The sequence below is a fragment of the Trachurus japonicus genome, chromosome 16, assembly GCF_045865225.1.
Source record: "Trachurus japonicus isolate A0001 chromosome 16, Traja_1.0".
Lineage (NCBI taxonomy): Eukaryota > Metazoa > Chordata > Actinopteri > Carangiformes > Carangidae > Trachurus > Trachurus japonicus.
This window is the reverse complement of record NC_140922.1, coordinates 15,716,034-15,737,816: the sequence shown is the minus strand read 5'-3', so window position 1 is coordinate 15,737,816 and position 21,783 is coordinate 15,716,034. Positions and strand designations below refer to the sequence as shown.

General features: G+C 40.6%; 2 protein-coding genes across 8 annotated transcripts in view; both read right to left on the bottom strand.

Moving 5' to 3' along the window:
• Window positions 1–17,267, bottom strand: part of osbpl3b (oxysterol binding protein-like 3b) — a 30,449-nt gene extending 13,182 nt beyond the window's left edge. For 2 of the 7 annotated variants that reach the window (XM_085802013.1, XM_085802016.1), the window contains exons 1-2: window positions 17,003–17,249; window positions 3,713–3,864 (exon numbers count right to left, since the gene is read on the bottom strand). In XM_085802013.1, the coding sequence (XP_085658139.1) occupies window positions 3,713–3,808 (96 nt within the window). In that variant the 5' untranslated portion in view covers window positions 3,809–3,864; window positions 17,003–17,249. Of the gene's footprint in view, window positions 1–97; window positions 165–3,712; window positions 3,865–5,849; window positions 5,871–17,002 lie in introns of those variants that run through there. The other 5 variants (XM_085802011.1, XM_085802012.1, XM_085802017.1 and 2 more) reach the window with 4 other exon arrangements.
• A 1,925-nt stretch (window positions 17,268–19,192) lies between these two features.
• On the bottom strand, window positions 19,193–21,406 carry spmip4 (sperm microtubule inner protein 4). The gene is made up of 7 exons (XM_085802517.1): window positions 21,316–21,406; window positions 21,172–21,241; window positions 21,024–21,053; window positions 20,791–20,896; window positions 20,495–20,648; window positions 20,213–20,301; window positions 19,193–20,130 (listed from the first exon to the last, which is right to left on the bottom strand). The coding sequence occupies exons 1-7, from the start codon at window positions 21,404–21,406 to the stop codon at window positions 19,210–19,212; spliced, it is 1,461 nt and encodes a 486-aa protein (XP_085658643.1). The 3' UTR covers window positions 19,193–19,209.
• Window positions 21,407–21,783: the final 377 nt, after the last annotated feature.

The window sequence follows — 21,783 nt, the reverse complement described above, 5'->3', positions numbered from 1 at the left end:
GAGTACGTAGTTTCACTGATGAGGAAAAACGCAGCCTCAAGTGTGATGTTTCGCTAACTACTTTCACCTCATGGTCCCATTTACAAAATTAGCTTACCTGTCTAACCTCGCTCTTCACAATAATCATTTCCTGACTGAGATTAGAACGCTCAGGTCCAAATCCCCTGCAAATACAAGGATTAAGATGATATTTCATCACAGACTAATCCACGTGGGCCTGTCGTGTACTTTAGCTGTGAGATTTCCAGGAAGCAGCATAAACAATATAAACAGAGGGTTTTGTAATATCTTTGTGGACTCTGCAGCGGCTCATGACACTTTTAGTTGATATTACTGTTTCAGCGATTAGTGAATTGATCAGTCATTGAGTAAACAGAAAATTTGGTCAAAAATTGTGATGGATTGTTTCACTTTACACATAAAGATTAGTTGTTACTTGTCATAACCTGTAGCTTGTGAATATAATTACATCATATCTTTTTTGGCTCTAAATAAAGCGTCCAAAAGTCTGACGTCTGTGATGGATGTTCTTTCCCTGAGCTTAGAGACAGTGCACACATTTTTAACACAAACTGGGTGTGTGTTTAATTTGAAAATGCAGGGAAGGACAACCCCGCCCCCCACCCCCTCAATCCAAAGGGAAGGGAAATGTGCTATAGTGGCTATACATGGTAGCAGCACTATCACGTGATGCACACAGGACAAAAAACAAAAAACAAAAAAAACAGACATTTTCCCACACATACTCATAAAAAGCAGCAACAGTAATAAACGTGTGCAGCATCACAAACATCCCATTACAAACATCAGAAATCAATAAAGATCGGAGGGCAGAGAAAAGATATAATTTCATACCATTTATGTGTGCAGACGGGAAAGCAGCTCATGCAGAGGAAGTCTCTAAAGTACACTCTTTGCCAGAGAGGACTCTAACATGAGAGCTCAAGGGGCTTTTTCAGATGGAGTTGAATACTGGAGTGAAAGAAACTATTGAGTTACACTGAGAAACATGAAGGAGTCAGTGTTTTTGGAGCCTGACCCATATTAGGGGCTGAAAGTCAGACTACACTGTGCTGTGCTGCTTCAATTTTGAGCACATTTTTATAATTTATTGACAGTTTCACAGTGAAGAAACAGAGGAGACAACATTAAGGAACTGCAATAATTAGTAGTTAGAGTCATTTATGAAGCACAAATATGAAATATTCTCCTGTTCCTGCAAAATAAATATGAGGCTTTGCTTCTTTCCTCTGTTTCATAAACTGAATATGTGAATGTACTGGGGCTTTGTACTGTTTGTGCTGAAGGAACAAATAAAAGATTGGATATTGTGATGGGAATACTTCACTGTTTCCTCACTTTGTAATTAATCACTGACTAAAAGATGTGATAGATTGACTGATAATGACAATATTCATTAGGGTGCAGCTTCTGCTGATGCAGTATTTTAGGACTGTACCTTCAACTTCATTACGCCGTCCTACAGGGACAAAAAGCCAAGCACAAATAATCACGTCACATCTGTCCAGAGGGACTCTGGGTTCTTGGCAGAGGTTTGAAGTGACTCTGTGTTTGTTAGCTCAGTGTGTCCCTGGCTGTTCCAGTGTATAACAGCTCTGGCTAAACAAACTGTATCAGTCAGAGAGGCTGACTGCTGGAAGGTGAGGCCGTCTAAAATAAACCCTTGTATCTGAAGGGGGTGGGGGGTGGAGAGGGCGCGGCTTGTGGGCTGCTCTTTCACTCTCCCTGAGCGCTCGTCAGAGCTCTCTGACACGCTCACACACTGAGTCATTGTCACACGCTGCCCGGGCTCTTTTCTTCAAGGTCAAGAGACACTCTTCACAGAGACATAAAAGACTGTATGCACAAGGAGGAATATAAAAGAACTGTAAGTCAAGTAATTAAGAAAATGTGAAGATTAGAAACAGACAGAAACAAGGAGGTTCTGTTCTTCTGTTCAAATCCACCAACAGTACCTGTGATCTTTAAGGTGCTGGGTTTTTTTTACACATTGAGGACATACACTGATCAGGCGTAACATTATGACCACTGACAGTTGAAGTGAATAACTCTTCATTGTGGTGCCTGTTACGGTTATGAGGCAGCAAGTGAACATTTTGTCCTCAAAGTTGATGTGTTTGAAGCAAGAAAAATGGGCAAGCGGGTTTGAGAAGGGCCAAATTGTGATGGCCAGATGACTGGGTCAGAGCATCTCAAAAACGCAGCTCTTGTGGGGTGTTTGTGGTCTGCAGTGGTCAGTATCTATCAGAAGTGGCTCAAAGAAGGAACAGTGGTGAAGGCCAAGGCTCACTGATACAGGCGGGGAGCGAAGTCTGGCCCGAGTGGTCCGATCTAACGGATGAGCTTCAAATTGCTGAAAAAGTTATTGCTGGTTCTGATTGAAAGGTGTCAGAATATACATGCATCGCAGTTTGTTGTGTATTTGGCAGCAAGTGCAGGTGGTCAGAGCTTGATCGGTGTAGAGTCGAGCTGTTTCTCCATGCTTCCAGTCTTTATGCTGAGCTAAATCATGTCTCTTGGCTCCAATTTCATATTAACTGTACAGGCATGAGAGTGGTATCGATCTCTTCATCCATCTCTTGGTGCAATCTGGTGAATAAATGTATTTTCCCCAAACTATTATAATGCACTGATATGTTTTCTTCAGCTGAAATCACCTGCTGAAGTTCAAAGGCAAACTGCTCTGCAGACTATTGGATTTTTATATCTTAATAAAATTTTATTTAAATCCTCTTAGCTCCTCAGATTTATGCTATTTGAAGTGTGAAACACACTGTGGGGTACAGAAACAAAACATCACTTTAGTTTATTAGACTGAACCACATGACGTTTTTACTGGGATTTAAAACCAAGAACTCGGTTTCTCTTGAGGAAATGTTAATTCACCTTTAATTGCTGTTACAAAACTGAGGTCTAAGCACGGCTGAGGTTTAAGAGCATCTTAATTTATTTATACGCTTGTTCAAAAGTTTAGTTTTTTTTCTTTTCTTATGAAAACACTCTTTCTCTTTGCTGTTATGCTAAAGTGGTGGAGCATTAGCGTCTGTGTGTCCTGTGGGCAGAGCTGGAGTGAAACTTTATTACAGTCATTTCCATACTGAAAAGCTGTTGTGGGCAATGAAAAATTAATGAGTCTGTTGACCACAGATAAATGCCCAAAGCAAAATGCAACAACAGATTGCTCTTCATGCTAACACCCTCACTAATTTAGGTGTGAGGAAACTGAGGTTGAGTTTCAGTTATTGAGCTGTCTCTAAATTTTTGATGGAAACAGATAAAGTCTCTCTCAAGTTGTCAACTTTTGGACTTTGTTGACAAATTAATGCAAAGAGAAGTTCAGATGTGCCTGATTCTTCAGACTTGGCTTTACAAAGAGATAAATAAACCCTTGCTAGAAAGCCTGAGAAACCCACAGGATCTATTAGTAGAAAGTTGTTTTTAGGCATTTAGTGCCAGGTTATTGTCCTCCCATGACATGAGAAACCCCTGAGGGCTGGTTGATATTTGCAATTCAGAAACAAGTTAATGAGAAAAAAACAAACTTTCTTCTTTCTGCATGTGAAACAGCCGGGAAATGGCCTGCGAGCGTAACATGACCACAGAGCCTTATTTGACCACAGAACAGAGCATGATGGAGTGGCCGGATGTTTCCCAGTGACGTGCGACAGTGTCTTCAGCTGGTGTGAGTTACCTGTCTGCTGTCATGTTTGGACGAGGAGCTGCTGTTGCTGCGAGACAGGGAGGAGATCTTCTGTGACATGGCTGAGCTGCGCTCCTCAGAGCCCATTTTGCTGGAGACGGGCCGGCGCAGGCTACGGCTGGAGAGGCAGGAACATTCCTCGTCTGAGCAGAGATAAAGGGAGGATGGGGTCACAGGGAGAGAGAAGGAGAAGAGAAAGATGGCTTTAATAGGCGAGCCCTCTAAAAGCCTCTGAGCTCTGTCTCACTGAAAAATGCATTAGGTTATTTGGAGTGATTAGTTTTTCCATCTTGGCGTAGCAGACATATGGGATGTAATGAGCAAAGCGGCACGGACGAGTTCTCGACATCTGCAAACGAAACTGACAGACAAGACTGGAAGACATAAATTGTTCTGCAAGTGAAGAGACCTCAGATTTAAATCATTCATACCTCGGCTTCACACAGTGATGGACTGTTGCTGTTTAAGGATATGGCTCTAAAACACCCACTGGAACCACATACTGTACGCTGAGCAATGTTGAAAAGACATGGACCCTTAAGTAGCAATAACACATAGCAAAAACTAGCACAGAGAACAGCTCTTTCGAAGTTCACTGAAGGAAAAGTAAAGGACTGTAGACTCCACAACTATAAAGCTGTTAAATTGTTTTATAGTCCCTAACAACTGATCAATTAATTGGTGCACAGAAAATTAATTACCCACACAGATTAAAAGTCTAAGTCATTCCTAAATGCAAAGTAGGCTACTTATAAAACTACATACTTGAACATGTAACAAAGTGCTCAGGGGAAGTGTTATCTTTATTTTTCAAACAAAACAATTAGTTGATTAATTGAAATTGAAGCAAAGTGATTAATTCCAAGATATACAGTGGCCTAATGTTTATAATGTTTAATCTCTAATAGAAATAATAAAGCTCAAGCTCATAAAAACTTAAGTAAGAGTACTGAGTTACTTTCCACTACTCATCTAAACTTGAGTAGATACTCAGCTCCTCCTCTGGTGGGATTTTAACCCATGGTTCAGTATTTGAGAATACGATGCTGAGTGGCGGCTGCTCCCACTCCTCACACTGTTTTCGAGATGGGGGAATGAAAGGCAAGTGTCACATGTAAAGATGCCGCGTGATGTGAGATGAACAGTGAAACCTAATATCATCACTTCAGCAGAGTGTGAAAATAATTGGGCTTCTTAGGAAAACAGAAACCCCTCAGTCAACTGCCACACTTCACACAGTCTAATTAACATTATGTGGCTGGCCTACCACGTCAGCACATGAGGCCACATTTTGCTAATGCTTTGTGAGTGGCAGTTTGTCATGGTAAGCTCACTAACTAACAACCACAAGTGTTTGTGTAAATCGCACCCGTCCACATGGGAACAAGCAGCAGGTCGTTAGTTTAGCTTTACTGAGAATGCACATCAGTACTGAGTTTTAGGACCATTAGGTCTGACTTTACTAATATGTGACCATCTGTGAGAATCTCAGGCAAGACAGCTCATGATTATTTGGATGGTTTAAATGTCTTTTAATCACAGCAGTGTCCATTAAAAAAATCGTTTGGGTAAAATGAACACAATTAAGTATTAAGTATTGATGATACAGTATTAATTGTTCATTAGACATTTTATTTAGTTGTACAGAATATTTTTCCCATATATATTTCCCATATATATATTATATAGAGATCAACCTATTATTCTTTTAAAAGAATGTATATTGTAAGTGTATCATATCATATAGTGAAAAGTGCCACCTGTGATAAGTTGAATTCAGTAAGTTGAATTTACTAAATTATTAATATCATTATCATTTTTGCAGCAGTAAAAAATTTGACTGAAACTTTAACTAGCAATATTATAATATAATATAATATAATATAATATAATATAATATAATTGTAAAATGTCAAAATCAAAGTTTTCGATGACAGCGGAGTAACCTGCATCCACTGATGAAGTGACGTCATTGAAAGCTCAGGGGAAATCCCCATGTTGAGATTTTACCTTTTGTCAAAACATTTTTTTTCCTACCGACCAGCCCTGCAAAACGCATCTCCTCCCATCGTCGACACTCCACGTGTTGACTACCACTTTGAAGCCGCGGCAAGGTTAATCATATTACCTGCTCTGCATCCGCAAGCTTTGTGCTGCATAATGGCCACAGCCTCTTGTGTTGGACAGACAAAAGCATGGTCATCTGAAACCACCGTCCTCGGGCCAAGCCTGCACCACCTCTCAGTGTGTGGACCACAGGCCGCGGTTTAGACTGACAGAGCTCGACACCCAAACTGCAGCCACAACAACCAGATGAAAATGGCAGGAACCACGTGAGGAGGTTCCCAGCAGCAGGATGCACATCTTGCACATCTCAATTATTGCAGCATACAGTATATGTGACAGAACCATACTCAGCTATGGACAACCACAATTTATGACACATTTAATGTAATCTATCTATGTATCTATCAATCTAGCGCAGCTCTGCCTCTCCATTGCCTATGATTTATTCATCCACTTTCCACAGATCGCACCAGCTATATGCAGGTCTGCCACGCTGTCACCCTTCGGGGCACCCTTTCATCTGATACAACAACACCACTTCTCAGGCTTTCATCACGGTGACAGCGACATTAGATGTGAGAGCTCCAGTAATTACCCTTTCCTACAGAGGAGCACATGCTCATTAATGGCAATGAAGAAATGCAGTAAGTGCAATGAAACTATCAAATTACACAGGAGCCGTGTTAGGGATTAAGGTTACTGTTGTATGGATTTTTACTTCACTGAACAGTGGTTGCTGTCATTTACAGACTGAGAATCAGAAATGAAGTGACACAAAAGACATACAGTACAGTGACTGCGGTAAGTGGCTGTGGCTCATGCAAAAGAGCAGAGCAACGATGCCCGAGACCACAGCCTGGTAAACAGGGGGATGCTGACAGGCTGTGAGTGCTGAGTGTGTTTGTCCAGTGTGCCGGGGCCAAAGAAACAGAGGGGATCACATGGACACTGGTAGCTAGTGGGAACAAAAGATAAACATGGGCCACAGGGAAAGTTGCAGTGCCATCAAGACGGCCTCCTTTTTATGTGCGAGTGCAATGGCACAAAAAGGGACAAGTACAAATGCAAGGTTTTGTTTCACATAATATACACTACACATTAAATCTCACAATATAAAAGATCAAATGCATTTTGCATAAATGCTCTGGCATAACTGTATGTGTATGTATGTACAGTATGTAGTATGCATCCATCTATCTATCTATCTATCTATCTATCTATCTATCTATCTATCTATCTATCTATCTATCTATCTATCTATCTATCTATCTATCTATCTATCTATCTATCTATCTATCTATCTATCTATCTATCTATCTAGTTTTAAGGCCATGCTTACCCTGTAATCTCTTTGTTAGAGGAATCGATATACTATATGCAACCTTTGTCTACACTTCTCGCCGAACTGTAGACAAAAGGTTAAATGGTCCTTGTGAAGAGGTGACTGACTCAACTGAATATTCCTGTAAAGTGTGGGTGAGTGGCTCCCACAGCTGTTCTATAATGAGAAACCAGCATGATAACCTGGAGTGGCTGAGCTGATTTCTTCACTCAGCAGCAGCAGCAGCAGCAGCAGCAGCTTCGTCTTACTGTAGGACAACCAGAGAACCTCCATCCTACTCAAGGACTGCAGACACAAAGGCCAGGTCCAAAATGTGAGTGAAATGTATGTGGCCCAATATCAGTCCAAAGATTTGGTCCAGACAACTCTGGGTAGTGGGTAGTTCAATTCATGATTCCCAGGTGATGACTTTGCAGATGCCCTGAATCATCCTTTGGCGCCACCAACAACCACAATTAATCTCATCAAGTACTTTATTTAATGACCTACTATTTGCAAATCTGGTGGTGTAACCATCAGCATCAGCTACACTGTACTAACACAATAAATTTAGAGCTAATTGTTCTGGGGGAGTTTTTATGCAACCTATGCTGCAACCAACAATAATACTGTTTTATCCGACAGATTGTAATCAAACTGTCTGTAAAATGCCAGAAAGTAGTAACAGTGCTCATTCCTAAAGGATTTTTGAAAAACAGTAAAATACTGATTCACCAGGATCATCAGGGATTAATCATAATACCACAGTAACAAAAAAACAAAAACAAAAATAAAACAAACATATGGTCTAGTTGGGTGAAATGTGTTTGCCTTAAAGACTCCACTTCACCTGCTGCTGAGATGTCTACCTTTTAGAGCTCATACACTCCGTTATGCAACATAAACTTTATCTTTGTTCTTCTAAAATGTACTAGAAAACTGTCAGCAAATCTCAGGTCAGTTATAGATCTCGGCTGAAGTTATAGATGCCTAATATCCTTTTAAGCTGTGCTAACTGAATTGACAGAAGCTGAAAGCCCTCTATTACATTCTGCAGTTCATGTTGCAGATGTTCCTCTGACCATCCACTGTCTCCAGTGTCTGCCAAAGGGACTGACAGGCCTAACAGGCTTTAAGGCATCATTAGGACGTGACTCACCAGAATAAACGCCTCGTGGTCGAACCCCTGCAGAGAAGCTTTCTCAGGAAATAGAGTCATGTTTGCAAAAATGATAGCACTTAAGCTTCTATTGGCAGCTGCTGCGCTTCACTAATTCAAAGACGTTGGGTGGGAACCGAGCGTAAAACTCACTCCCACTGCTCCGACATAGCTACTGTATGAAGTGAACTCACTTCAGGAGAGACAGAGTACTGGTGGTGGAGTTCAGTAATAAATGGTGAGATAGTCTGCCTGAAGCTGCTCCAGAGGTGAAAAATGAGCCATCTTTAAATATAAAGAGAATATTGACTTTTACCAAGCTGATAAGATGATATTTAGATAACCTTTCTTCTACCTCTCTCTCTCTCTCGCTCTCTCTTTCTCACACACTCATTCCTCATGCATTTATATTTCACAACTGCATGTCATTAACTTTGAATCTTCTCCATTCTTTAGTCTGTGCTTCTCTCTCTCCATCCTCACTCTGCAGGTACAGTATCTCTGACTCTGCAGCTGCAGGTTCTCTGCTACTTAACACTCCACTCAATAACATTACCACTTTTATATTCAACACTGTGATTATTATCATTCATTACAACAACCATTCAGGCCGTGCGTAAATTGTTCCTATTATCTCTGTCTCTCCCTCTCCTCTCTCAGCCATTTCTCTCTTCTCAACCCAACAGACTGAGGCAGACGGCCGCAGACTCTGAGTCTGGTTCAGTCGGAGGTTCTTCCTGTTAAAAGGGAGTTCCTCCTCTCCATGGCCACTAAGTGCTTGCTCATGGTGGGAGCTGTCGCCCTATAATAGTGTAAAGTCTCCCTCTGTAAAGTACAGTGGGTTAGGGTTGAGATAATGGACAATGGGCTTCAAAAGACATACTTTCCCATTCACATCATAAATAAAACTGGAAACACACAGCGGTTCAAACTATCTCTTAAATAACATTTCATATGCAAATCCCAGCTGGGAGAGTTGAATTATTTTCATATAAAAAGCACTTGCTCTTCATGTTTATGAAATAGCCTTTGTTTATGTATAAAGCAAACAAAGCCGAAGGAAGGGCTGTAAATGAAAAATAATAATGTCATCTATAAATAAAATAATGGCTTTTCAGCTTGAAGAGAAACTAAACTGATTCTCTTGACAAGCAGGCGAAACAGAATTATCCAGATAGAAGAAAATCAATGCTGATTTAAAATGGCTCCAACCGGCAAAAACCGCTCTAAGGTTTTTTATTTAAGCTCTGGAACAATCAGCCTAAACCCAACAAAACAAATAGCCCCTTCATCTGCTACACACCTCACATGGTGCTGTGGTAACCACCTTATCTGTGCAGTCCACCAGCCACTCACCGACAGCTCATTCCTCTCAATGCAGAGCTCCTCAGCAACAGACCAAACTCTGGTGAGGACAGTAGAAAGCGATTTACTCTCCCTCTAATAAAATCCATCCATCAACTGAATAAACCTGAATATGAACCCAGCCCTGCTTCATTTTTGATTGGCTTTAATTTTCCCATGAAGGATAACATCACCAGATGCCGGTTTTATGTGAGCTCATCACTAGCAAGCTGCCAGGACCCTCTTGTTATCCTGCATGTTCTTCTTCTTCTTCTTCTGAGGAAATCTTACTTCCCATGCGCAAAAAATCACCAAACTTTGCACAAAGGTCCAGTCCCATGCTCAACTCCGAGGACATGTCAATATTCCTCAGTACAAATTATTAAGTCCATCTCTCTGTTGTTGTTTTTCTTTTAAAAAACTGGAAAAATTATTAAATCCATCCCCTCCCACAATCTTTGCTCAATTGACACCAAACTTGCTAGAGAGCGTCTTCAGACTAGTGTCCTACACAAACAATCCAGAAAGATTTTTGATTCATCAAAAATTGAGCCTAAACATCAAAATGTTTGACTGTAAATGGCATTGTAAACATATATTTAGTGTTCATTAAAAAATGACAACATTTTGGAGTCATGGTAGATGATGTTTGGAAAATATCACAATTTTATCTCAAAAACTGAATTTCTCTCTCACTCTCATGCGAACAATTGGAGTCAATGCAAAAAATGTGATCCATATACTTATGGAGCCAATGAATCAAAAACAAATTACCAACATCTCCATAGATGCAATTGTGTATTTTCGGACTTTTGTCTTACGTAATAACAGAATTTTTGACAGCTGTTTAAAATCTGCCTTTACACGCTGCTGTCTTGCACACTGGTGACTGTGATTTGTGAATTAGCTCAGTGAGATGGATGGTTGTTGTTGGTGTTGAAGATTGTGACTTCAAGCCTCAGCTCGTGCAACATTTCCATATGAAAATCTACCCATACGTACACAAAGGTCCAGTCCCATGCCAGATGTCCTCAACTGGAAACACAAGACAATAGTCCTGATGGCGGTGCTACAGCACACATCTAAATTTCAAAACTTTGAAAATTCATAACAAATATATGTGCTACAGCTTTGGAACTTTCACTTTCAAATTGCCTCATTTTGCCTAAAATTGTCCGGCCCTGACCATTGCTGTAATTCTTCTTCTTCTTCTTCTTCTTCTTCTTCTTCTTCAGAAACAACACAACCATTAAGAAAACAAGAACATTTTCTGATTGCTGCCACACACTGGGCCCTCCTTTGCTGCATCAAGTTACCACTTTAATAACAGTAATTGTATTATGTAGACTTACGCTGCTTGGATGACGCCTTTTAGTCTTTGTTATCTCATTACTGAAATGTAGAACAACTTTTTCTTGGAGAGAAAGAATAGGGGAAAAGGAGAGAGAGAAAAGGATATTGTGATGTAAGAACGCCAAGAGGAGCAGGAAAAATCAGCAGAAAACTATCTCTTAATATTTGGGCCCCAATGAAATAGATTGTAACAATGAGAGTATTGTGGTTTAATGCTGCAATATACCTGCTTTTTATTGCTCATATTTCTTTATTTTGACAGCCGTAACAAGCTGATGCTATTTCAATGGGGAGTGAAATTCAACCTCTTTACTGTAAATGATTTAGTGCAATGCAATATGAACATAGTGACAATGGGTGAAATATGTGTTGAATAAGATAAAAACCACTCTCATATCTTAAATAAACAAGATATTAAGTGTAATCAAGTGAGCTTCACAGGGCAGGATGAATGGATTTTTAACACTGAATAGAGCCAGACTATAGCTGTTTGCCTGTTTCCTGCTAAGCTCAGATAAGATAAGCCAACTGCTCACTGTAGTTTCACATCAGCCATACAAACATACCAGTAGTCTCCATCATCTCATCTTGCACCCACTGCAAATGTCAAAAGGGCTTTTCCTTAAAATGTCAAACCATATGATTGTAAAATAATTTCCAACTGTCAATCATTCTTTAAATACCTTTCCTAATTTTTCATAGACTTGAGAAAAAGAGTTATTTTGTACAATTTATTTCACTGCCTAATGGGAAGCAGTCATCTAAATTGCTCTGCAGCAAACAGGGAGGACTGGGCACTCAATCACTCTCTCATCAGTGGTTCCGCTTTCTTCTCAGGATGTAAAATTCATAACATGGTGATCACACCATACACTAGCATAAGAATAAGAGAAGAGAAGAAAAGCAACTCAAATCTGAATGCAGTATGACTTTGATTGTGTCATTCAATGCTGATGTGACGTGAGTCTTCTGGATAAGATTCGTCAAGAGGCCACAATCAATCGAAGAGCTGAGAGCAACACTGCTGCCTCGGTTTGAATCAGCCTCTTATCCCAGTCTGAAGAGTTATGATACTGAGTAGAACATGGACAAGTGCACAGAGAACAGTAAAGTCCTGAAAGTCTCTCTCTTTTCCCCTGTGAAACGATGTCACTTCAGTCTGCTGGAGTAATGAATTGCCTTCTCCATGCCTTTGCATCTGCCCTGTATTCTTTCCCAAAAAGACCAGAACAGTGCCAGAGAGTAGGGCAAAATGAAAAAAATAAATAATAAATAAAAAACACTTCTTAAATCCAACTCAAGAATCAGGTCACCACAGGAGAATCAGTCTTAAAATACATTCCTCAAGCTGTATCATAGGTCAGCATGGCAGCACCCAGCAAATGATGAGCCCAGAGGACTGACACAGAGACAAAACTGGCTTCATCCCAATATGAGATCTATTATTCATTAGTACATCTCTTGACCAAGCTGGGAACTGTTTGCCAGCCCACGTTAGCGTGCATGTGTGTGTGTGTGTGTGTACATGTGGCCACACCTTCTCTGAAAGAGAAGCACAGATGGTAACGCCTGCTCCTGATCTGCTTAAGGCGGCATGGTGAAAGGTTGCCAAGGCCAGAAGGGAGCCTCTCCAAAAAACAGGCTTGTGCTACTGAGCTTGCACTGCTATCTGTAATCTTACAATTTCAGCAGTATGAAACAGAACTCAAAAGCTCTCTCTGCTCATCATATTCACACAGAGAGAAATTGTTCGCAGTAATGACCATAATGATAGAAAGAACGACAGATCAAGTCCCCTCTCACAAACTTCCTGCAGCGTGAAACGTCTTTTCATTCATGTCTTCTCCTCTCTGACATGTGACGGGGTCTGTGTCACTCTCTCTCTCTCTCCCCGACGCCACAACACATCCTGTTAATCAACCACATCCTCAACACACTCCCTTCCCTCCTACACCTCCATCCTCCATCTCTCCATCTCGTTCACTTGTCTGCTCTGAGTGCGGCAGAGGTCCTCTGCTTTGTTACAGTCACAGTGTGGGGGAGCCCGAAAGCCTCATAACTCAACACCAGCTCATTAGGACGCAGCTACTCACCGACAAAAGAATGAGGGAGGGACAAAAAGAATGGATGTGCTAAACTTTATGGTACAAAGTGCTCTTCACTATGTGTCACATGGAGCTACGTGTGCGTGTGTGTGATAGTACGATCCAGCTGTTGCTTCCCCCAAATGAAAGATTACAGCGCTTGTGACTGTGAACTGTTACTCTGATTAGGATGCAATGGCAGCAGCATCCTCTCCTCTACTCTTGCATAAATTCAAAAACACTGACCCATAGTTGTGGATAATGACCTGGAGGACAACCATGTCATTGTTAGCATGCTGATCTTGTCTTCTAACAATGCACATGAGTGAAAGAAATGGACCTTAAAAGAAAGAAAGAAAAAGAAATCACAAAAAGCAGAAGGAGCATCTGCACTGCCACAAGCAATCTCTACGTCCTTTGAGTGCAGATATATTTAGACATGGCATTGTCTTCCATTACCCTCCATTTATGAACAGACAGAGATGAACTGGCTGAGTGAGAGGAGTTACCAAATCTCATGAGATATACTCCATGCCTGAACTCTTGACAGCAACATCAGTAAAGCATTCCTTACTGACTGGCCAGCATAAATCCTTCTGTGTTATAAGAGAACACAGCACATACTGTAGACTAGCGCAAACTATTGTCCCCTTACAACAAAGGGTTGGGAGCCTAGACAAAGCTGCACTGAGTTTCCATCTCTCAAAAGCTTGTGTATTTTGTGGTTTGACAGCAGCCGTGCTTTATTTGTGCAGCGTCTGTTGTTAAACTGAGGTGTGTGAACATCACCCACAGATCTTGGGGTTGGGGTTTATTGTTTATCGTATAGGAGTCGAGTCGGTACACCCACCAACACCTTTTCTTTTCTTTTTTTTTTACCACCTTGACCAAATCATCTAACAAAATTCTGCACTGGACTGACATTATGGGTGAAATGTGCAAAAGATATTTGAGAGAGAACGTCCTTTTCTTTTTATTCATGCTGATGCACTGAAATGATGAAGGCTGTCTATAGGCCATCAGCAAGACTAAAACCCCTACAGCCACGCTAGCAGCTCTGTGAGACTGGACTTTGGCACAGTGTTGCTTTGGGATAAACACAGCTTTAATCAGCATGCTGCTGATGCTCAGTGTGTCAATGCTAACATTCTGGTGTTTATTTACTATTCGAGTACTACTGAGTCGAGCCTGTAAGCAAGCAAAGAATTGACACTGAACATGTTATTCAGTAGAGTCGAACTGAAGTATACTTAAGGTGTTTAAATTTTGACAGCTTCCAGACACTGAAACTTCTCCACCAAGGACCATGATAACTGCAGCAAAATTTAACAGCAATCCAGTCTTATTGTAGTCAGGATATTCCACTCTAAACCATAAATGTCAGCCTCCTATAAGAAAAAGTCAGGGATCACAAAAAGTCATTAGGGTTCATCCTCTGGGGACCATGAATGTCTACAAGTAAATTTCATGGCATTCCATTCGATAGCTGCTGAGATAGTTCAGCCTGGACATCGCTATCCCTAGAGCCATGATGACTAAAAATACTAGTACTGTATGCAGCACTCAAGATAATTTATCATATGTTGCATAAAAACACATGTCATCTTTGGAACATAATCCTAAATACACATCCAGCAATGCAAGAGTTGGGAGTATAAACTTACAAAGATTTTAGGGGGCACAATTTTGTTATTTCTGTATGTGGCACTGGCAAACTGCTTTGGTTTTTTAATCAGACCAAAAAGGGGTCATGGTCAAAATCTATTAACCACAGCTAATAAGGACACTATAGCTAATGGAGTAAGACATTAAGAAAAAAATATGGTGGTTGAGACAGGGGCTCAACCTGTTGAGAAAGTGACTTTCAACTAAATATCTGAAATTGATTAACATAAAGTTTCATATATGTGACTGTAAATTTGTTGACTTAATAATGAATTATTGTAAATAGGTTAATGATAAGAAAGAAAAACCCATCAATGATAAATTGAAACTATTATTTTCAGACAGAAAACTACATTATTTAAGCACATCAGAGCTTCCATCCTTTAAGATGGTTAAGAGTATTAATAATTTAATCCTACAAACCAAGAGAATGACCACAGATGCATGGAGAAGTATAAGAATCATGTCTTTGCTCATGGAGTGCGCTATTGTTTTTAAGTTAAAAGTATCTGCAAGTGCAGCTGTCGTTAAAATTTCATGTTGATATCTGGCCGTAGAAAATCAACCCTGCAGCCTGATTCAGGTTCTCTAGCTCCTAGAGGAGGAGGCTGATAACAAGAGCAGCAGCCTGCCATTAATACATGCCAAGACAGTACTAACGATTTAATTGAAAAACAATTGGATAAGGAAAACTATGTAATTTATATATTTTTTAAAAAGACTGTACTTCTGATCTTATTTATCAAATACAATTGAAACACTTTTGTTGGTGATTTTGTCCTTTCTATCACATGACAATAAACAACTCTTGGTGTCTTTTTTACTAAAATGTTTTCAGATTATATTGTACACCTCGAACCACACACAGACCACCTGTTTATATCCACAACTAAATGAATCATTTATGGAGGCCCACTGCTCACGCAAAAAGAGGCAAAACCTGCCCTTTGCATGAGGTACTCACAACAGCTGCTCCATTTATCCTCTTCCTGTTTTATACACCTGCAGCCAAAAGGGTAGGCTATTTCTTATTTTCAGCACAGGCCGAGGAACAGTACTATACATGTTTCAATACATCATTTGGATGCAGATGATTTAAACTTTTATATTTATAGCTCTACTCTTCAGACTCAGCACAAAATGACATGATTGATGAATGCACTGGGTTCTAATAGATCATTTGTTGTGCACATTCGCATAAAGATTTGTCTTAATGCCAGGGGAAAACTGAAATCACTGTGGAGGTGACCTTATGCAATGCAATGCCCCGCTGCTGCTTTAACTACATGGCTTGCACAGACACAGATGTTTCTCTTCCCTGCTGCTGCATTCCACAAATTGTATTGATTCCTCTCCCTCACAGTAGCTCTCTGTTTGACTGCAATCACCGATTTGGGTGTGATAGGAACGAAAAAAAAAAAACCCCAGGAGCTGCAAGAGTGACAAATAGACCACCAAACAAGCCACCATCCTACGCACAACTCCCAAAAGAACTGAGACTGTGCCGTCTAAGTCCAAAAATTACAGCTACTCTCCATGAGTAATATTTTACCAAACAAAAACAGATAGGACTCATCCAGCTCTTTGAGGATTACAATTGACATATGACTGGAAAGCTTCTGCAATGACTATGAGAACGACTGTTATCGTGTGTGTGTGTTGGATGCTGAGCTCAAACCCTGATTAAATCTGTGTTCACTATCACACACACCTACATCCTCTCAGCGTGAGCGATGCAGCCACTTAGAAAGGCACATTATTCATAGTTTTGGCCTCTGACTGGGTTACAGTGCTGGCTCTCTCCTGCTGTGGCAGAGACCTATGGTACATTAGCGCTATACAGTACAGCAGGCAGAAGAAAAACCCTCCACAACTTGCCTGCACTTGTCTGGAAGAGTAAGGCAATAGGGGCTCAGAGTTACCATGGAGACTGAATGAATCTAGTGGTGTTTATCCTCTGAATCGCATGTACAGTATCATACCTGAATAAGAGCTCAGCCAGGCATCTAACTCAGGGGTTAAAGTTTTTTTTTTTTTTTTTTTTACTGTTGGCTTGTTTCACTTTGGGGCTTTACAAGTGAGCACTGGAGAGGTTTTATAGCTCTCTGTGTAATGAAATGTTTCAGTGTCATCAGACCTCCAAAAGCTTCAACACCGAACTTTAAAAGCACTTTACATATTGAACTGAGACGATGCTGCTGTTAAATGATGACAAGTCTCGTTTTGCGGTCATAAAATAAAGAATTTCAACTATCTAAAAGGAAAAAATGAAAAGGAAACGCACTCACCTTGACAGTTACAGATGTGACTTCCAGGTTTTGAAAGCTGGACAGCTCAGAGCTTAGTCGGTGCACAAATATTTTTTTGCGTAAAAGCAGAGAAGAGAACACAGACGGAGAAAAAAAACCCAAAAAAAACCCACACACACACTTAAAATTACAGCCTGGACCAAGCAGCCTGCCTACTCCAGTCTGACATGCACACACACGTACCAGCCGCACTCTCTCAACAGCATCAGTTTCCCCAACCGCTGCGCGCAGGGAGGAGGGAGGAAGGGAGGAGGGAAGAGGAGGAGGAGAGGAGGAGGAGGAGGTGGTACGTGAATGGCTGAAGTCAACTCCAATTAAAATGCAGAACAGCAGCCCTGCGTCACCTGACAGGGGCGGAGTTTGTGTCACTGACAGCGTCCTTTCCGTGACGTATTAGCGGAGGACCCCCACCCCTTCACTAAAAAAAAAGCAAGGACAAACCACGGAAGACACAGTCAAACTCATCACTTTGCAAGTCAGTCATTTAATTATGGATCCTTTTTAATTATCGCGTGATTATTGCTAATGTATTTCAATCTTACTTTTATTTGACTTTCATAAATAACAAGGGGAATTAATAATAATATTATACGTCATAGCCTACTTACTGTGTTTGGAGGGTAAAATGAGGTCGAAATCACCTAAATGACCAGATAACTCAACGTCAGAAACGTGGGATGAACTTGGAGGGGGGTTGGTGCTTAAAATGATCATATGTCGCCACCTGCTGGACAAACAGCTCAGTCACAGGTTCTCAGTTGTAACATGAGAATTATGAAATGCATGTCGGTCTAATCAAAAACTTCTGCTGAAACAATTGTAATTATATAAAAATGAGCATTAGCATAATGACTAAGTGACTAAGCAGGTTTGAACATTTACGTGACTATGGCAAAAGAAAAAAAAGGAGGTTTGATCAGCAGCAACAACAACAAAAATGATGAGAACAACAAAAGCACAATCATCTGCATTGCCCTTTAGAAGCTGCCTCATTAGAAATAACCTCACAACTTGAGACTGTGTCTGCAATATTCAGCAGGAAAATTGCACTGGTCCATTTTGCTGTGTGGGCCATTATTATAGGATTTTTTTCTTTCTTTCTGAGTCTGAATGAAAAGGTGTTACATCACTCAAGGTTGCAGGCTTGCTGCTCAAGGACTTACTGTCACAAAAAAAACCCTTTCACAGCGAGTCAGCCTGACTGCAACAGATTACGTGTGAGAAGGCATTTTGTCCTTTCACACTGGTGGAGCTGAGACCGTCTCAGCACCTACAGTACAACAGGGGGAGGAGAGGCGGATTCCACAACACAGGCAGCACAATGCTTTGTGCAACTCTGTCACATTTATTTAGAGGGAGGGATTATCAACTGCATACAAATGTTCATTAGAAAGGTTATAGTACATACAGTACAGACCACAATTTTCCTCTGTGCAGCATTATGAATTTACTGCTGCAGAATATTCCTTTTGTGTGAGCCCTGAAGACTTTGAAGGCTCTTTCTTTTCTTGCAATCAGCTGCGCCTTATGGGAGCCTTATATAAGTCTATTACTGTAAAACATATCCAAAGCTTTAATAAATGTTGTAAATGAAAATGTGAAGAAGCAAAAAGCAAATTAACATGAAAATGAACACAATGTTTGGCCCAACAGTTTACTTACAAAATCCTGCGCAAGAAGCAAATTGAATAGAACAAATTTTATGCTCTACAAGTGTGCTGAAATTTTTTAAATAAATAATTCAGACTTTAATATTCAGGCTGCCAAGAAAATGTATTTCTCTTTTATTTTAAGCTGCTTTGAGTTGCTTCATTGTGTGAATGATGAAGGGCTATAACCTTCTCTTCTGAATTTGACCAATCTAATTTTTCAACCTGTGTCTTTTAACAGAATGTGGGTCACGTGATGTATTTTTTTTCTGAATGTCAGACATTTGAATTTTCTACATGGGATTGTAAATCCTAAAACAAAAACAAACAATAAACCCTTCAATTATGTTTCACAAGTTTATGCTTAAGATGACACCAAACGTTTTAAAAGAGGCTACGTCAAACCACATAAAACTGCAGATTAGACGACTTTATTGTACAATATTGCAGAAATTGTTTAAACTTCAATTTTAAGTTGTAGCCACTGGTAAAAGTATTTAAATTATATTTTGTTCTTGCATAGATGAGGTCATGAGGTCATCCGTGGAGGTAGTAGCAGTTGATCCCATAGAAGTTGTGTTTTTTCCCAGTAACTACATTGTCCCGCAGGTCCACAGCAGCACGAACGACAGAGCTGTTAAAGTTGCGATGAACTTTTGATTTACTGAATGAATTTTGAAGGTCCAGGAGGCTGAGCACAGCATGTTCTCTACCTGTAGACCCAACTCCGTCCACAGGGTGAATACCAGGGAGGGCTGGAGGCCTCAGCAGGATGCCGGGGCTGGAGATACCGTGTGACGGTTCTCTGACCTCTGGTCGTTTTTCCTGCTGTGAAGCAGCTCTTGATAATAACACAGGATGCGAGTCAATATCTGCTAGGTTTTTGGGAAAAGCCGACTGACTGTGACTAGATGAGTTTACTTTATAGTACTGCCTTTTGCGGTTCGGTTCATCACAGAGCTCGATCGGGCTTTTCTCTCCCTGGGAAAGTGGGCGGTTGTTCAGGTCCCGGGGTTGCTCTGTGTCTGTTATCCAGGCAGAGTTAGCCTCTTGGCTGCTCTGTGACATAGATACTTGCATGAGACTTTCATCAAACTGGACTTGCCTGCTGCTCCCTCTCCTCCTGTGCTCCCGCACAAGGCGTTTGCCCTCAGTTTGTTGTTTGTGTGAGACCTCCTGGGACAGCTCAGTGCCCTGTGCTTCAGTGGAGCTGGTGCTGTTCTTTGATTGACTGTAGCCCTTTGGATTTAAATCCGCCTCATTATGCTTAGCTGTGATCTCCTGTGGCCCACGTTGGTTCATAGTAGCTGTAGCAGTGCCTTGCTTTGGAGGTGAAGATGGATTTTTGTGTTGAGCAGCAGAGGGACTACAGGTGCTCCTCCCCACACAGCTCCCCTGTCTCCCTCTGCATCCCTGTTTAGGTTCAGAGGGAACAAACAAAGGATTAGACCTTTTTGTCTGTGGGGGAAAGAGCTCATTAGGATCAGTGCTGCACACTGTACATGTTGCTGGAAAAGAACGTTGTTTGCAAGTATTTTACCCGGGATGCAATATGTGAGTTCATCCCAGTTTGGTCACTTAATCTTTCCTTGAAGTCGTCTATTCTGAAATGATTTGCCGGCCCAGGTCCTTACAAAAATAGCAAATGTTAATTCCAGATTATTAGATTATTATTTATTTATAATCACATTAATCAAATCACTGGACTATTTATGACTTTGCAAAATGATTCCAGTCTTCCTACCTTCCAATACCAAAATACTCTTGGATGGGTTTCGCCAGTGTACTGCAAATAATACTAACAGTATTGAGACATCATTACCTGCGTAGTGTATTTGGTAAGAGGTGGCCCATTGTGTCTTCTCCAACATGTTGCTTGGCCGCAAATCCCGGTCATGAAGTTTAGGGTTGGTCACCACTGTTTTTGGAGGACTGTGGGACAACACTTGGTTCTCTCCTTGAAGAGGCTCTATGTGCTGGAGGACATTGTTGAAAGGTTAAACTATGTTTTGGTTCACTGCAGTGACAATACCTGATCCACGTGATCTGTACCTTGAAATAAGTTCAGTTGTGATTTTGTACAATACAAATAAGATATATACTTGACTTTACTCTCACCATCTCAGGCTTTTCTGGAGAGTGGAAGGATGGGAACATTGCAAATCGGGAAATGTGGGATGAATAACGATGTTCCTTTGGAAAAGCAGCTTTTATCATTTTCTCCCTGTTTTAGGCACAAGGAAATTAAACAAAGACAAAGTGAATCATATGAATGAAGGAAACACGGGGCAATTGAATGCAAATGGGGAGCCTTGTAGAAAGTAAACAGCCCATTGGGCTCAAGCACTCACGCTATATTTATATCAGTTGGCTTTGGTATCCTGAGAAAAGAAACAAGATATTTATTATTTTGTATCTCCACTGAGGAATGGATTTCTGTTGGATCTGTTAGATCTGTGTTAGAACTGCAATATTTACGATGAATCAATGACTACTCACAACTGGTCGTTCAGACGAACTTTACTTTTCTTTTTGCCAGTTTTGCTATGGAGCCGTTCACTGGTCAAAATAAAGTAACATTTGACGTTTCATTTTAATACTGCATCCATGCTTTTAATTTCTTTGGAAAATATTTCTAAACTCACTCAGGTATGATGGCACCTCCATAGCCACAGTTATACCAGCCATTTAAATCAGGCGGGATGCTGTGGTTTAGTAGAGACTTGGGCTCCATCTGGCTGCTAGAGCTCTGAGTCAGAATAAAGGAGGGCGAAGGGACAATAAATGGCATATGAGGACAAAAATACAAGAAATAAAGCCTACTCCATGGTGAGGCGTTGTCTGCATTGTTTTATAATGATTCCTAATTCACAACAATCTATCATGAATCTAATCTGCCCTATATGAGTGATACATTTTAGCCTAGCAAAGACGGATGTTTCATCAGACATGTCTTTCCTGTCACACAACCAACCTGATTCATAGAATAAGTACCATGGTGACTAAATGAATCACACCTACATGTAGTATTATATATTGAGCTTTAAAATAGAAATAAGAATACACTTAAATATCAAACTAATTCAGAGAAGTTTTGTTTACCCTCCTGAT

Excerpts from the sequence above, each read along its gene's own strand:
- spmip4 (XM_085802517.1), bottom strand. The coding sequence starts at position 21,406 with ATGGAGCCCAAGTCTCTACTAAACCACAGCATCCCGCCTGATTTAAAT. Across the intron at positions 21,242-21,315 it reads AGGTGCCATCATACCTGAGT|TTTTGACCAGTGAACGGCTC; the intron begins GAGTTTAGAAAT and ends AATGTTACTTTA. Across the intron at positions 20,649-20,790 it reads CTCCAGAAAAGCCTGAGATG|CACATAGAGCCTCTTCAAGG; the intron begins GTGAGAGTAAAG and ends AATGTCCTCCAG.